The sequence below is a fragment of the Rousettus aegyptiacus genome, unplaced genomic scaffold, assembly GCF_014176215.1.
Source record: "Rousettus aegyptiacus isolate mRouAeg1 unplaced genomic scaffold, mRouAeg1.p scaffold_m13_p_6, whole genome shotgun sequence".
In the NCBI taxonomy this organism is placed as follows: Eukaryota; Metazoa; Chordata; class Mammalia; order Chiroptera; family Pteropodidae; genus Rousettus; species Rousettus aegyptiacus.
The window spans coordinates 88,812,859-88,829,475 of NW_023416309.1; the positions used below are offsets into that span (position 1 = coordinate 88,812,859).

The following is a 16,617-nucleotide window of genomic DNA, read 5'->3' on the forward strand; positions in this document are numbered from 1 at the left end:
ACCTGTCTTTGATTCTGCCTGATCCCTTTTTCTCCTCCGCCCACTGGCTCTTCTGAGGCCTGTGGTAGAGTGAGGAGGCCAGCTTTCACAGCTCTCCCCTTCTTTCTTTGCGCCTTCTAGGCACTTGGCTGCTTTTGTTTGCAGGTTTTGTTTCGTTTTTATTTTTTTGGGCTGGAGGCTACAGGCAGCTCAGCCGTAGGATAGACAGAAATAATAAACATAGCTCAGGCAATCTTTAAAAGAGCAAACAAACACAAAAATACCCACACATGAACAAACCCTCTCCAATATTTGGCTTCTGATCCAGAGATCCAAATTCACTTTTTCCAGAGTAACCATAGTCCTGCTGGATTTCTACCTCTCCCTTCTTAGTACTGAAGGGAGCTTATGAAGCTTCTCTCAGTTGGTTTGTGAAATAGTCAGAGTGACCTAATGGCTCTAAAGTGTTTCTCCATTTGCCTCAACTGTCCTGCATTCCTGAGGACTTCCAGAAACCAAGTATCCGACATAATAGTTCCCTCAAAAAGTTCTAAAACTTTTTTTTGTAGCACCCCTAGAATCTATAGATGAAGTAGGGGACAGTGTGCCCAATAATTTATTTGAAAGGTCTTGTTTTATTTTCCCCCTCAAAATTGTGCATTTGACCCCATAACACACCCATGTATATGTGTTTACTATATAAGTTTCAGGTATACAAAATTATAATTGGACTTCTGTATATACTACAAAGTGATCACACCCAAAAGTCTAGTTAACTGTCCATCACCATACATACAATTCACCCCTTCACCCCTTTTGACCACCCCACAGCCCCTTTCCCCTCTGGTAACGACCGATCTGTTTCTATGATAATGACCGATCTGTATCTATGACTTTTTGTTTGTTGCAGATTTTACATATGAGTGAAATCATATGGTATTTGTCTTTGTCTGACTTACTTCACTTAGCATTTTATCTTCAAGGTCCATCTACATCACAAGTGACAAGATTTTATTCTTAAAATTTTATGGCTAAGTGTTAGTCCATTGTGTGTGTGTGTGTGTGTGTACACCATCCATGTGTGTTTTAACATAAAAATTGATGTTCAAGATAAGCATATAACTTCTAGTGTCTGTCTATTCACACCCTCCAGGGTGAGAAGAATTTTAGGACATTTATCTCCTAGACATCTCATGAATGTTCTGCATGTTTAAATTCTTGATATTAAGCTAGAGCAGAGGAGGGGCCTTTGCAGCTGTAACTGGATATGAAGCAAGACTTCGTCTGTGTCTGAGGATTTCATCTAAAGCCTCAAAGTAGAGAAAAAGGGGTGACAAGTTTCCCCATAGTCTAAAGCAAGGCTTCTTAGGAGATAGCCAAATTGATCCTTCAACTCCATCACCCAACCCCAGGCTTATCTAAGAGAAGGCAATGAGGTAGTAGAGGAGGTGTAAAGATTTTTGAAAAGTCATTCACAAGAATAGAACTCGGTGACTTTTCCCCTCCCCTGCCTCAAGCCAAGAGGCCCTTCAGGTGAACCTCATGGAGAGAATCATGGTATTTGCAAGCAGGAGAGATGGGAGCCTATGTCCCAGCCTTCTGAGCAGTAGAAGCATGTCAGCCCACCCCAGCTGCCACTACGGTGGCATGTTACCTAGAATTTAGGGGTCAGGGAGATTGCCCTCTGCCTCCTACTTGGAGCAGTCCTTGATGTCTGGGTGAGTGTGGAAGACTAGCAGTTTTTGCAGTCACACTTCTAGCAGTTGGTAGAGTAAGTAGACTCTCTATAGGGCAGATGAACCATCTAAAGGAACCTCACCTATGAAGTAAGGAAGAATCCCAACACAGAACCTGGAGATGTAGCAAGAAGTCAGCAGGAGAGGGCACTGGCTTGCATTAGGGCGCTGTGCAGTGGAGTGAAGGTACATGAAAGGCCCACTGAATTTTATTGCACAAGAGCAGGCATTAGGACAAAGCCGAAAGCTACCGAGAGCATCGACGAGGTACAAGGCTTTTGCCCTTCATCCTCTCATTGGTTCTCCCCCTACTTCATCTCTGGAATAGCCATAAACAGCTGTCAGATCAGAGTTGTGAACGAGCAAAGAAGCAGTTTTCATTTCATCAGGACTGGACGATTTATTACCTGAAATGAGACTGTGCTTGAATGTCTCAAAGTGGCTGAAATACTATGGAATCTGCCTGAGATGCATCACAGGAGAGGGGAAGGGAGAGCCAACTGACAGTGTACTTGAAGGCAGTAAGTAGGAGGGGAAAAATTGTTTCTTGATTGCATCCTACTCAGTTCAGCCCATCCAGAAGGCCAGTTGCTACAGATGTTATATGAGTTCTAAAAGCCAGAAGTTGACTTCTAGAACTTTAACCCAGACTTTATTCATTTTTTTAATTATACATGGCCCTGCCTTTGAGTAGTGTAATCTATCAGAAGAAACAGACAAGAGTTAGTAATTGACCTGGGGAAAGGGCAGAAGGGAAAGGAGCACACCAGGTACATTTCAGCCTCTTTGTCTGGTGGGTAATCAAGGAAAACTTCTTAGAGAAAGTGATATTTAGTGTAGGACTTTAAGGAGGAAAAGGAGTTGGGGTTAAAGTTGGAGGTAAAAGGTAAACGTCAGAGGCAAGGGAGGGTTAAAGGGATGCAAAGGCCCTCAGGATGGAGAGGCTCTAGAAAAGAAGTCTGGATGACTTGAGTGGGAGGAGAAAGCAAAAGGGTATGGGAGAGTGGATTGGGGTGAAGCTGGCAAGGCAAGTTGCAGCTGCACCAGGCCTTATGGGCTGTAGGAAGGGTTTTGGTATTAGGGGCATAGATATGTAGGATTATTACAGCTTCCTGATGAATTGACCCTATCATTATGAGATGTCCTTCTTTATCTCTGGTAATACTTATTGTCTTGAAGTTTACTTTATCTGATATTAATATAGCCACTTCGACCTCCTTATGCCTACTGTTAAATAGAATATCTGTATCTTTATAGTTCAAATATAGAAAGTATATAGTTGAGACTTGTATTTTAAAATCCATTCTGGCATTCTCTCTGCCTTTTAATTGGAGTGTTTAGTCCATTAACATTTTATGTAATTATTCATATGATTGGATTTAGAACTAACATTTTATTATATTATTTGTTTCCTGTTTGTCCTCTGTTTTTTGCTTCTCTTCCTTCTTTTCTGCTTTCGTTTGACTTAAATATTTTTTAGTATTACATTTTATTTAGCTATTCGCTTTTTAGCTATACTTCTCTAAATCATTTTTTGTGTTTGCTCTAGTGATTACAATATAGATCTTTAATTTTTTAGAGTATACTTAATATTGTACCACTTCACATAAAATATACTATAACCGTATAGCCTATTTCTCCCCTTCTCCCATCCTTTATCATAAAGATTCCATAAGTATTATTTCTGTATGAGTTATAAATCCTATAATATAATTTTATAATTTTTGCTTTAAAGAATCATACGTACTTTAAAGAAATTAAGAGGGGTTTCTTTTATCTAAAAATATCTTTATTTCACTATGATTCTTGAAGAATATTTTCACTGGATATAGAATTCTGGTTTGAATGTTTTTTACTTCAATGGTTTTGGCCTTTATAGTTTTTGATGAGAAAGCAACTGTCATTTGAATCACTGTTCACCTGTATATAATGGGTTGTTTTTCTCTGGCTTCCTTCAAGAGTTTTTTTTTTAGTGTGTTGACTGTGGTGTGCCCAGGAGTGATTTTTAAAAAATATTTATCCTGCCTGGGGTTTGCTGACTTTGACTATAGAAATTAATATCTTTTGCCAAATTTGAGCACCTTTCTGCCATTATTTCTTCAGATACTCCTGTTCCATTCTCTTCTTGCTTTCTGGAAATCCACATATATTTATGTTAGACATTTTGATATTGTCCTACAGCCCCTCCCTGAATCTCTATTCATTTTCTTTTATAATCTTTTTTTTTGTGCGTGTCCTTTAGATTGGTTAATTTCTCTATATTTGTTGTCAAGTTCATGACTCTTCCTGTCATCTCTAATCTGCTTTTAACCTTCTCCAAGTTCAGTAATTCCCTAGAATGATTTATAGAACTCAAGGAAACATTTTACTTAATATCACTGGTTTATCACTAAGCATACACGCTTCCATACCATCTTCTAGTACACAACCCTCCTTGCACTTTATTGTGAACTTCATTGCTTAGGGGTTTTTATGGAGGTTTCATTAACTCAGTATGATTGATTAAATTACTGGCCGTTGGTAACTGAATTAATTCTCCAACCTCTCATCCCTCCCAGAGGTGGGGCAGGATTTGAGGTGAGGAGCAGTGATGGAGCTGAAAGCTTCAACCATCTAATCATGAATTGGTTTTGGTCTTTCTGTTGACCAGTCCCCATCCCAAAGCTGTCTAGTAACCCCTCTTCTCTCTTTCAAGGCAAAGGAAATCTGGTCTTTCCAAGCTGGCAGACTATAGCAGGCGAGAAGCAGCGCGTCTGGACAAGGAGCGAGAATAGCATTACCTTAGCTTATAGTCCACCAGTGGGACCCACCTTGACCCATATGGTGCCTGGTGCAGTGGGTGGGATAATAGCAGTTCACTCTGAGTAGGAGTCAGATGCATGCAGGATGTGATTGGCAGCTAGGAAGCTGTATGATAATAACGCCTGTTGCAATTTTGATGTTTCGGAAAAATTTACTTGGGAAAATGATGTTTTAAACTTTGCCACTGAATGAAATTGTTAGGAAGTATAAAATAAAGTGTTTCTGTTTATTTTGTTCTCTCTCACTGAGAGCTTTCCTTGTGCCTGTGGTGATTCTGGCCTGTCGGAGTTTTAAAGTGAGCCACTAAAAAGCTGGGTGAAAAAAGCCAATTGGAAGTTTTGTGGGCATGGTGGGACTTTTTACTTTCTGGGCTTCACTTTTAAATGCCTGAGTGGGAATGGTAACTCTTAAATATTAGTATACAAAGGTCTTTTTATTCCCCCTAGGGTCTTGGTTTCTCCCCACACACACACCCCTGGAGAAAATTCTCATATTCTGCCTGGGGGATACATGCTTGTCGTTAGTTTTTTCCAGTGCTTAAAGCCTATGACAGTTCTGTGGTGCCATGAGTACCAACCATACTCCTGGACATACATGGTCCATATAGGTCTTTCATGGGCACTCCAGGCATCTCACCCTTGAGTCCTGTGGTCTGCTTCTAGTGGATTACCCAGCACTACCTACTTGATTCCTTTTTGAACAAGATACCCCTGAAGCCACAGGTTTAATTGATAGTTTCAATGAGTGTTTTTTAAAAATGAATATTGATACATTATTATTAGCTAAAGTTCATAGTTTACATGAGGATTTACTCTGTGGCTATTACAGTTCTACAGGTTTTGACAAGTATATAATGTTATGTGTCTGTGAGCACAGTATCATACTCTAATAGTTTCATTGGCCTAAAAATCTTTTATGCTGTGCCTGTTCATCCCTCCCTTGAACCCTAGCAACCATTGATTTTTTTACCGTTTCTATATTTTTGCCTTTTCCATGTCATGTAGTTGCAGTCATACAGGATGTAACCTTTTCAGATTGACTTCTTTCACTTAGCAGTATACATTTAGGATTTTTCCATGTCATTTGGTGACTTGACAGCTCATTTACTTTTATCGCTGAATAATATTTTATTGTCTGGATGTACTAAAGTTTGCTTATTCGTTTACCTATTGAAAGACATATTGGTTGCTTCCAAGTTTTGATACTTATGAGTAAAGCTGCTGTAAACATTCATGTGCAGATTTTTGTGAGGACATAAGCTTTCAACTAATTTTGGGTTAATACCAAGGAGTACATTTGCTAGATTGTATGGAAAAACTATGTTTAGCCTTGTAAGAAACTACCAGAGTGTCTTCTGAAGTGGCGGTGCTATTTCACATTCCCACTAGCAACGAATGAGACTTTCTTTTTCTCCACCAAAAAAAAACAGAAAATGGTGGGAAATGGTAACATACCATTTCTGTTGCTTGCCAGGGCGTGGTATTTTGGATCTTAGCTATTTCAGTAGGTCTGTAAGTAGTGGCTCATTATTACTTTTTTAATATCTTCCAAATATATATTAAAGTAAGTAATAATTTGAGTGTAGCACCCCAGATATTTCATTGTTCACCAGTAAGTCCCATGGCCCAACAGAGTGGGTAGAAGCCAGCTCCAGATTGACATCTCCTTGGCCAAGTTATCAGACTCTCTGTGTCTTAGTTTCCTTTGTTATAAAATGGAGATAATAATAGTATCTACTTCAAAAAAAGATTAAATGACATATGTATGAAACTTTTAGCACAGAGTGTAGTACAATATTGAGAGCTTAATAGATTTTGCTATTATTATTAACCTTTTACCCTTATGAATGGTTTCACAGGCATGAGAGGAAGCCAAAACATGTAATTCCTACCCATCCTAGACCCACCTAGATTCTCATAAGCTCCTAGGGCCAGTATCTTTACTGTATTCTGAAAAATCTCTCCATGGATTTTGGAGAAGGGCTCTCAGTTGAGAATCACTGGATCCCAATAATAATAGTGTCATATTAACCTGCCAGCTTTGGAGACTCAAACCTTAGGCCGTGAAGTTAGGCAAATCCCCAGTGACATACATTCCCTGTCACTTCATCAATTCATTAATTACAAAGTTCTGAAAAATGTCCACAAAACTCTGCCTTCCCTTTCCTGGTGCCAGGGATAGCTGTGTGTTTTTGAAACTGCCAAGAAGTGGGAGAAAAACCAGTGTCAGCAACTGAATGAAAACAGTTCAGTGATTGCCACTAATCAGTAGTGTGCACGTTGTGCTTGTGAGGCATGCAAAAGTCAAACAGGTGCTCCCTGATTGCCAGATTCTGTTAATGCAATTCACAAATGTTACCTCATTTTTGCAGTCTCCTTTATATAACATAGGTTCCAGTATTTTCATGCCCATTTTAAAGGTAAGCCAAGAAAGCACCAAGAAGTTGTTCAGAACAAAACTTCTTAGACTTGTTGAACATGTCAAACCTTATTAGCTGGCTGCCAAAAGGACTAGCAGGTGACAAGGATGAGCATGGGGTATATGGTTGGAAAACCTTATGATAGGCAGCTGTTATTTAAAATATAAGTCCTAATTTGGTAGCTATAGCACTTTCATTTCACATGGTTTTAAAGATATTAAATCTACATCTGTGATTAGAGGAAATGTGGGCCAGACTGGCCCAAGATGCCAGATGTACTGACTCTCAATCAGAGTGTTTTAGGCAAAGGGAACAAGAGAAGGGAAGGCCTTAGTTATGGGGGGTGTAAACACAATACACCTAAGTAGCAAACCATGAGTCTGCATCTCTGGCTGTTATTTGGAATAACAAGGTTTCAGCCCCCAACAGCACTTTCACCATTCCTATTAACATGAAGCAATTACCCATTAAACAGTTGTACGCAAAATGTATGTGAATTTCCTTTCTTCAACAGAGGCCTGATTGGGAATTATCTTTTATTGTTTTAAGTGCTTTTATAAAAAAGAAACTGTTTTTGATTTTCTGGCCTGGTAGAAATTCTCTCTAAAAACATGTTGGTGCCCTAAGGCTTTTCAGAGCCTGGCTTCAGCCCACAAGTTGGATGTTTGGCGCTATTCCTCTATTCTTTAAAAGTGTTCTACTCTAGTTTCTTCTTTGATGCATTTTAAAGTCATCTGCTTCTCTTCCTCTTCTGAAATGTAGTAGCCTTTATTACTCTTCTACTGTGCAGTTTATTAAATTTCACCTACAACTTTTATCTCTGGGCAAAACACAAAGAGCCTTTCCTGTGGGTCACACATGCTTACAATATATAGAAGGGAGGACTGTCAGTGCTCAAGGCAGCAGGAGACAGCCTCATGGCCTGGGTGAGCCACTTCAACATTCTAAGTTTCTATTTCCTCAACCTCTTAGGGTTATTTCCAATGTAAAATGGGATGATCCATGTTTTAGAGTTTAGTAGAAGACCTGGAACATATTAAAGTACTGGAGATATGGTAGCTTTCTTTTGTTCCCCCTAATGACTTAAGAGAAATCACATTTAAATCAGAATTTTCTTGGGGGAAGAGGAGGGGTAAGTAACTTTTCAAACTCACCTGGCAAGTCATTTTTTAAAAAAATAGCATGACTTCTTTAGGTTGGATTTTACTTTTTTATTTTTATTTTTTAATATTGAGAGGCACAAGAAAGAAAACAAAAACCGAGCTGCAATCTCTCTGTCTAGGTAGACATGCTGATATTTAAAAATAAAGGTGGTATAATCTAAGGTTTAAAAAAATTTAAACAGCAAAAAAATGAACAAAATTACTAATAAAAATAAGATCCTCTCCCCTCCTTGCCCCTAGCATGAAGTAACCATGCTACAGTTTTTCATTGCTTTTTTTCCTAATTAAAAAAAAAGTAAGTGTAGAGAATTGTTTTTCCAAATAAACCTCTTCTTTCTCCATTTAAGATTGGCTTGGGGTACCTTATTTTGAAAAACTACCTAGGTGAGCCAGTATGTGCCCCTCAGGTCCACACTCAGGTAACCAGCAGATAATCTCAGAGTAAAAAGGTGAAATTAACCCTATTACTTTTTAAAATTCAAGATCTTGGAGATTAAATAAATTTTTAAAATCTTATCCACATACGCTTTGTGTCACATTTAAGATTAGAGAACTATTTGATGTACCCAAGCATAGCTTTTGTCTTACACCAGTCTGGAAATGTTAGTGACTTAGGAGACAGAAAGACACAAGAGCTTCTGATTGGTTGTTGGTCATAATATGCTAATAAAGAACTTGAAGTCTCTTTTTTCTTTTATTTGAAGTCTTAGCTTCTTAAAGAAAAAACTCTTAATAGTATTCAGAATGTGTTTAAAAGTTGTATGTAAAATGACTCTTTGAAATAGCTTTATATGATATTTTTAAAAGACCATTAAAACTTCACCATGAGTAAAAAGTGTACGGCTGCCAAGACCCAGCAGAGGCGGCAAGTTCAAAGTTAAGACTATACTTTCAGGGATCATTTCTATAGTTGGTTACTAGAGAAGTTTCTCTGAACGTGTAGAGCACCCACAACCACGAGGAGGAGGTGCAGTATTCTCTCCTGAGCGTGAAACCAGCTTTTTGGTGTTGCATTTGTAACTACCACTAGCTATTGATGATCGTTCTTCTCTCTCTTGTAGAGGGTGAGAAGGAGAGAATGCAGTCTGAGTGGTTCTGGGTTAAATGAGTGAGCTAATGTTAATAGTGTTTCAATTTGTTTTTGTGTTTTTTTTCTCCCAAGTATGTAGTTACATTTGTGTTTTTTCAGTTTTGCATGTGTAATTTTTGTTTTTCAGTCTTTGTTATTTTTTTCCTTTTTTATAGTTTTTTTTTTGTGTGTGTGTATAGTAGGAGAGGGATTTTTCCTTCTTACAAGTATTTACCGGGTAGCACTCTGCTTTTTTTGCCAGTGAGCATATAGTGTTTATGTGTAGTTGCTGCCTTTTCTGGACAAGTTTTGTCTGAACTTTGTTAGCCAAGTGTTTGAAGCAACTGTGTTTTGAGCGGTAGGAGACAGTCTATCAAAGTAATTTAGTTTTAAATGCACATTTGGTACGTTTTTAATTGTAAGAGTTGATTTGAGCCAAAGTTTAGGGGCAGTTCTCGAGGAGTAATAGTTTTACAGAGAAGGTCACATGAAGTCCATTGGTGGAAGATTAAGGAGGTGGGAGAAAGTAAAATGGAGAGATATTTGTTTTACATTGGTGAATGTAGGATAAGAAACAAATTTAACGTAGTTTACAGAAGTATGAGAATTAAAGATAATGAGAAATGTTGGGATGGTCTCACCTGGCAAGAGGGGTGTTATCTTTGGAGGTCTGAAGAAGAGATCATTCTGACATTTTTATGTTATGGTAGATGCATAAAATCTGGATGGGGCTTGCTCAAGGTAAAGGTTAACCCATCATAGATTTTAGGACGTGACTTCCCATTACAACTTGCCAGTTAGGATTTATTTGTTTTATTTTATTTATTTTTTAAATGATTTAAACATACTGTTTGGTTACTTTTAGTTCCTAAGCTTGTCAGGCTTGCCAGAGTACCCCCCCCCCCACCCCCCGCCCCAGCCTTTTTTTTGTTCACAGTTCTTTCTTTTTTTTTTTTCTCCTCAGTGCTATGATTATTTTAACTATGTTTCTTTAGCTAAGTGAAATTATAAATCACCCTTTTTAGTCTAGTGTGTGTATGGTTTTTTAATCTAAATATTTTCCTTTCATTTTTGGCCTCACCTTTAAATCGTTCCAGGCTAATAAGATGTTTTTCCTGATATCTGCTTTAGGAAGCTACTCTAGTTTTACATTTAATACATCACATTTGTTATTGAACACTGGCCTAAAAAAAAAAATCAGTAAAAAATCTTATAATTCTAATGACTATTATATGATATAGTTCACTTTAGGTACAGACAGATTTCATTTCCTATTGGAGGTGGCAGTGCCTTTGAGAACTGCCCTTAATAAACTGGGAAAGCAGGGTCTATTCATCTAATTCAATTCTCATGCCAGTGAGTAAACCCACTTTTCTCTTTGCAGTTTCACTTGTCTGTCTACGGATTAGCCTGTTACAGTTTTATGGATACAGGCAGAAGACACTAAATACCTGCTTCAGAGTTCAATGATAGTTTATTACTCATAGCAACAGCAGTAGCTGGAATATTAGCTAGCTAGAATATTCGAACATTATCATTTTTAGTGCTGGTTCCTCAAACTCCAATTCCCACTGAGCCATGGAAAGAACTAGATAACACTGCACATATTGTGGGTTCCTCTGCAGTAGAAGTACTCTGAGCTCCGGGAACCCAGCCCAAATCTTTCATAATGGACCTTTGTTCCAAAGGGAGACATTATCTTTATTATACTGGACAATAAGCATGCCTGCATTCTGCTCTAATATATCTTCCAAAGTTTGGTGTATAAACATCTTCAAAAAGAACAAAGGGTAGTTAGGGCTTCACTCCCATGACATGCAGAAACAGGAGCAATCCATGGAGAATTGTCTTCCCACACTGTTCTTTGCTGCTCTTCTCTACTCTTAGGCTTGCTTGGGCAGATAAATTTACCAGGCGCTGAAGATAGATAAATTAGGCAGTTCCTATGCTCCAGGTTAAAGAGACAGCCTAGTAGGGAGACAGACATGCCACAAATAACTTGTAGCACAGCAAGCCCTGAACAGTAAAAAATGTGAATCCCACTAGCACCGCTCTCATCAAGAACACTGTTTCTTCTTACTAAACTTCTCCAGCTTTGATGCTGTTGACTGATATTCTTTTTTTTTTTTCTGATTAGCAAAACATTTTTCTTTTATTATTTTATTTTCATTATGGTGACATTGGTTAACGAAATCCAGTAAGTTTCTGGTATACAATTCAACAGTATGATACTCTTTTTTGAAATTCTTACCTCTTGTCACTGTGACCCATTTGTTCCAGGTTTTCCTCTTCTCTTGATGTCCTTCTTGCCCTACTTTGGCTTTTTTTTCTCTCAGCTTGTCCCTTAAGATGTTAGTGGACCCTCTGGGCTCCACAACCTCAACCTCAGCTGTTTGGGTAGTATGTTTCCTGACTCATTTCCCCCTATGGCTTTAAAATGGCCAATGATAATGTTAACGACCCCTAAATTCCCCAGTTCTGTGCACTGGACACCTTTGCTGGGGTTATTCCTTCAATTCTAGATGCTTGGGATATTGTGTGTATGGAAAGCCATTTCGTCATCCAGTCTGCCCTTTTGAAACATAGTCTTATGCTGGGAGCAGGGATTAATCAAATAATCAATCACACAGAAGAGTTTTTTGATCTGGTTAAGGACGTCAGAGAAGGGTTCTCTGAGACAATTCCCAAGGATGAATTAAAGTTAAGTTAGAGAAGGGATGGGGAGAGAATTCCTGGCAGAGAATACAGCTTATGCAAAAGCCCTGTGGCAAAAGGAAACATGATGACTGTGAGGAACTGTAAGCAGTTCTGTATGGCTGGAGTGAGGGGAATTTGGTGAAAAATAAGGCTGGAGTTGTGGGTGTGTGCCAGATCAAGAAGGGCCTTGTAAACTATTTAGAGAGGTTTTATCTTTAGCCTAAGAGCTGGGAAGCTTTAAGCAGCGGCATGATGTGTTAAAAAAAAAAAAAAATTTAAGTAAATTCGAAGATGTAATTGGGTTTATTATGCAGTTCATGAATCCAGCAGCATCCCATCTAGTGACTAGAAGTGCACTCTGAGGGGTTGTATACAATAGAAGGTTTTAAGAGGATGCAAGGTGGGGCAAGGAAGCTATTAATGAAAGAAAAGCAAGCATTATTTTGGGGCCAGCACATTTTTTCTTTGGGGAACAGACATGAGATTTTTTTTTCTTTAATCATGCAGATTGTTTCTTTATATGGGGGATGGAGGGGACCTATGCAACAGATTACCCTACTGGTGCTTGACCAGAAAATTTCAGACTGGTTAATTAAGATTATGTTTCTGGGAGAAGTTAAAACTACAATCGGATGAGGTATTATTAAGTCTAGGTTCGATATAATGGGCTTTTAGCATGAGTGACGCCATTTGCGGCTTGTGGCCTTTTTAACAGCTGCATCGTCCTGCTTGTTTAAACATAATTTTCATGTACATAAAAACTTCTCGATTTGGAAAAATAAAATCCAAAAACACATGTTAATATCTGGTATTTTGAGCACAGGATAAAATTTAAAAATAGGGCACGTTTTGCAAATGTCGTTGACTTTGGTACGTTACTTTCATCCTCCACTTAGACTTTTTTTCTCTTGTTAAGGTCTCAACATTCATGCGTAGGTCTAAACTGAGGCGGGTCCTAACACGCCCGCGCACTTTGTGGTTGTCAGCGTATCACGTAAAACTGACGCTGCGAAACTGCAGCGAGAAGCAGGGCGGGGTTGAAAAATAACTGGCGTGTCATTGGCTGTTTAGCAACCGTATGTTAATTAAATGCCAGCTTGAAATGTTTTCGGGAATGCAAGAGTAGTAAAAATGCTTTATCAAGCTTTAGGAAGTGAAAGATTGTTTAGGAAACACAGGCCAATGTACATTTGGACAAGATGGCGCCATTAGAAAAACTCACCATCAGTAAAATATGTGTTGGTTTCGTTCACTTTCGAAAAGCTAGGGCTTGTGAGTTAAGACTATACTTTCAGGGATCATTTCTATAGTTTGTTACTAGAGAAGTTTCTCTGATCGTGTAGAGCACCCAAAACCACGAGGAGGAGCTGTAGCGTCATCTCCTGAGCGTGAAGCCGGCTCTTGGTGTTGCATTTTGCAACTGCCTTTAGCCATTGATGATCGTTCTTCCCTTCCTTTGGAAGGGTGAGAGGGAGAAGACGCAGTCTGAGTGGTTTTGTCTTAATTTGGTGATTTAAAAAAAGCATGGTGCATTTGTTGTGTTGCTTAAGTGTGTTTTGTTTTACGTGGGGGCTTTTGCTTGAAGTGTTCGTGGATTGGACGTTTACTTGCTCTATTTTCCTGCTTTGTGTTGTAAAGTTAAGTGTCAGTTATTTTGAAAGTTTAATAAGGAGAGTAAAGTTTTCATTGTAGCATATTTAACACTCTTACTTTTTGTACTGGCATTAAATTTTCTGTTATTTTTATTGGTAGGTTTCTTGTTAACACGTGATAGGATTTGGGTCTTGACTTTTATTAACTTTACCTGGGTTGATAGTCATCGTTATATTTTAGCAGAGTGTAAAGGTGGGGCTTTCTGTTCCATTTTATCCTTTCCCTAATACATATCATAAGCACTCCCATCCCCATCCTCTAGAGGTTAAGAATAATTTTAGTCCATTTTTTAGGTACCAAACTGTATTTGATGAAGGCAACTATTGCTGCCTTCTACTTGCTCTGTGGCTGTTGGTGTTTGTGTGCCTAATGAAGGATTTCACCTTTTCTTTTTTTAAAAAAGTTTGCAATAGTAATGCATGAAAGTATTGTATAAATGGATTTTAATGTTTTTTCCCCCTAATATGATGTTCCCTAGTTTTACATCAGGAAATGCTCTGTTATTTACATTGGTCCTGGTATTTGTTTTGCAGGAATTTATGTCGATGCAGTTAATTCCCTGGGTCAGACAGCACTTTTTGTTGCAGCATTATTAGGCCTTACAAAATTAGTTGATATTCTGGTGGATTATGGATCAGATCCAAACCAGTAAGTACAATAACATTGCTATTTAGAAAATAAGTAGTGGTGTGTGCTCATAAGATGAGTTGGGGCATTTGGAAACTAATTTGACAAGATATTAAAGGAACTTTTACTAACATTGAAATACAATTATATGCATATGATAAAACATACTTTTTAACTGCTAATAAAAATCAGTTTTGCTAGGCCCTATGAAATAAGTGAAAATTATTAGTCATTAATTAAGTAATTAATTAGTCATTAACAACATGGTTTGCATATTTGTGTAGCACTTTGTGGAAATATGCAAACCATGTTGTTAATGACTAGCTAATTTGTATGATTTGTGTGATTCCCTTAAGCAGTTTAATGTACCCCATGACCAGGTTCCTCACCAGTTAAAATCCTTGGCATCGCTTTATCAAGATGATTTTTGCCTGGCTCTTGTAGTCATGGTTTAAAAGAACCTGAGTTTAATAGTTGGTCCAAATTTTAATATGGAGCAGCAATACAGTGTAATGATTCAGCTTCACTGGGGAACATCCCTTTGTGTAGCATTTTTGCTTTTCACTAGATCTTCACTAGCATTAGATCTTCACAACCACCTTCCTTGAAAGGGAGGCGACAGCAGTATTTTTACAGTTCACATTGGACAGAACCAGAAATGGGTTCTGAGTGCTTACTGGATTCCAGCATATTTTCACAGGAATGCCAGAATGTGAACGATCATAAATGTCATGTAATAGTTTTCCCATATTATATAAGGAGGTCCTGTTTAATGTACTTAAAAAAAAAAAAAAAAACCTTATTGATGGAAAATTTTGTTTTTCCGTTTTGTTTTTCTGTCGTTAAAATTGCTTACTTAGGAGGAGAAAACTTGGAAGTTTGGAAAAGTAAAAAAAAAGAAAAAGAAAAGAAAATCAACCATTATGAGAATTCTGTAACACAGAGATAACACGGTGAACATTTTGCGCTGTTTCTATCCAGAATTTTTCTAGACACACATTCTACTGTCTCTCCTGTACTAATGTTTAATTGCAAAGACCAGAAATAAAGGGCTAGCATACCTGATATTTGCAGGTAACAGCTTTGTAGGGAGGCCATATCAGACCCCCTGCAGTTCCTCAGCAAAAATGCAATATTTCAAGTCATCTGCATTTACATCTGTTTTGTGGAGGCTTACATCTGGGTTCTTTAAAGATCAAATCTTTAAGGTTCCAGATGAAAGAAATGATGCCCAGAAAATTTAAGTGAAAAGTTTTGTTGGGTATAAAAAACATTCTTTTCTTCCTTAGCATTCATAAGAAATGAAAACTAATGTCCTGTCTTCCCACCCAGCTCCCTGACTGTTTGTGGAAGAATGAGTAGAAGGCTACAAAAATTATACAAATTCGTTTTTATAAGAAGGATATTATGGTTCTCACAGTGCAATGTGCTGGACTGTTCATTAGGACCCAGCAATAGTAGGTAACTCACAATGAGATATCCCAGTGGTTCCCAGATGTTTGGGTCCAGGCCAGCCTTATTGGTATCACCTGGGGAACTTGTAAAAAGTACATTCTTCATGCTTGTATATTCTGATCTAGTATGATGTATAGTATGAGAATCTATTTTTGACAAATATTTCAGCAACTTATTAACTAAATGATGGTGTATCCATAATTGGAATACAGTAGCTGTTAAAAAGAGTTGATTTGAGGTGGCTTCTATGTTCTCATATGGAAATTTCGCCAAGATATATTGTTAAATGAAAAAACTTAAGTGCAGAACACTGTAGATAACACGTTCTTACTCCTACTTGTATATGCATAGGAAATTTCTGAAAGGATATGAAAACCTGTAACAGTAGTTCCCTTTGGACAGGAGAACTGGGGTCCTGGAGTTGGGAGATTTTTTCTTTTCTTCCTCCTTTTTCATTTTCTTTTTTTCCTTCCCATTTATGTTTTGTTTTGTTTCAATTTAAGAGAGAAAGCTCTTCCAGGTGATTCTGATGTGCAACCAAATTTAGGAAGCCATGGCTACAGATGACATCTCGCAGTATCTTGGACACAATAAAGGCCAACCCTTCATACCTCAGATAGTTTATTGGCTTTGGTTAAATTTTTCTGAGTTGTAGATCCTTGACCAGATTGCTGATGCCAAGGTTTGTGGGCCTCTACCATAGGAGATAGAGACATTCTCACTTGGGAGAGGTGGTCTCTGGTTAGGCTGTGCTTCTGCCAGCCTGACTCCAGGATGCTAGAGACATGAAGGGATTGTTTCGGGGCAGCCAGTTTCAGGGAGTAGTAGGGGAAAGAACATGGGTTTGGAACCAGACTAATACCTGGGTGTGAATCTCAGCTTTCCTCTTTTGTTTCCTCATCTATACTTTGGGAAATGATACCGCCTTGAAGGGTGGAGGTAAGGATGGTGAAAGGGGATGTGTGTAAAGCTTCTGTTGGCAAAGACCAGGAGCTTGACAAATGGTATGATTATCAT

At 38.2% G+C, this 16,617-nt stretch overlaps 1 protein-coding gene and 2 non-coding genes across 5 annotated transcripts in view; all 3 read left to right on the top strand.

The window, feature by feature from the left end:
* Positions 1-16,617, top strand: part of TEX14 (testis expressed 14, intercellular bridge forming factor) — a 90,193-nt gene that overhangs the window by 28,201 nt on the left and 45,375 nt on the right. For all 3 annotated transcript variants that reach the window (XM_036222158.1, XM_016123075.2, XM_016123077.2), the window contains exon 3: positions 14,052-14,166. In XM_036222158.1, coding sequence (XP_036078051.1) covers positions 14,052-14,166 — 115 coding nt within the window. The remainder of the gene's footprint in view (positions 1-14,051; positions 14,167-16,617) is intronic.
* LOC118604376 lies at positions 8,979-9,193 on the top strand. Its single transcript, XR_004951700.1, has one exon. It is a non-coding gene; the product is annotated as a small nucleolar RNA U3 (small nucleolar RNA).
* Positions 13,145-13,359, top strand: LOC118604375. Its single transcript, XR_004951699.1, has one exon. It is a non-coding gene; the product is annotated as a small nucleolar RNA U3 (small nucleolar RNA).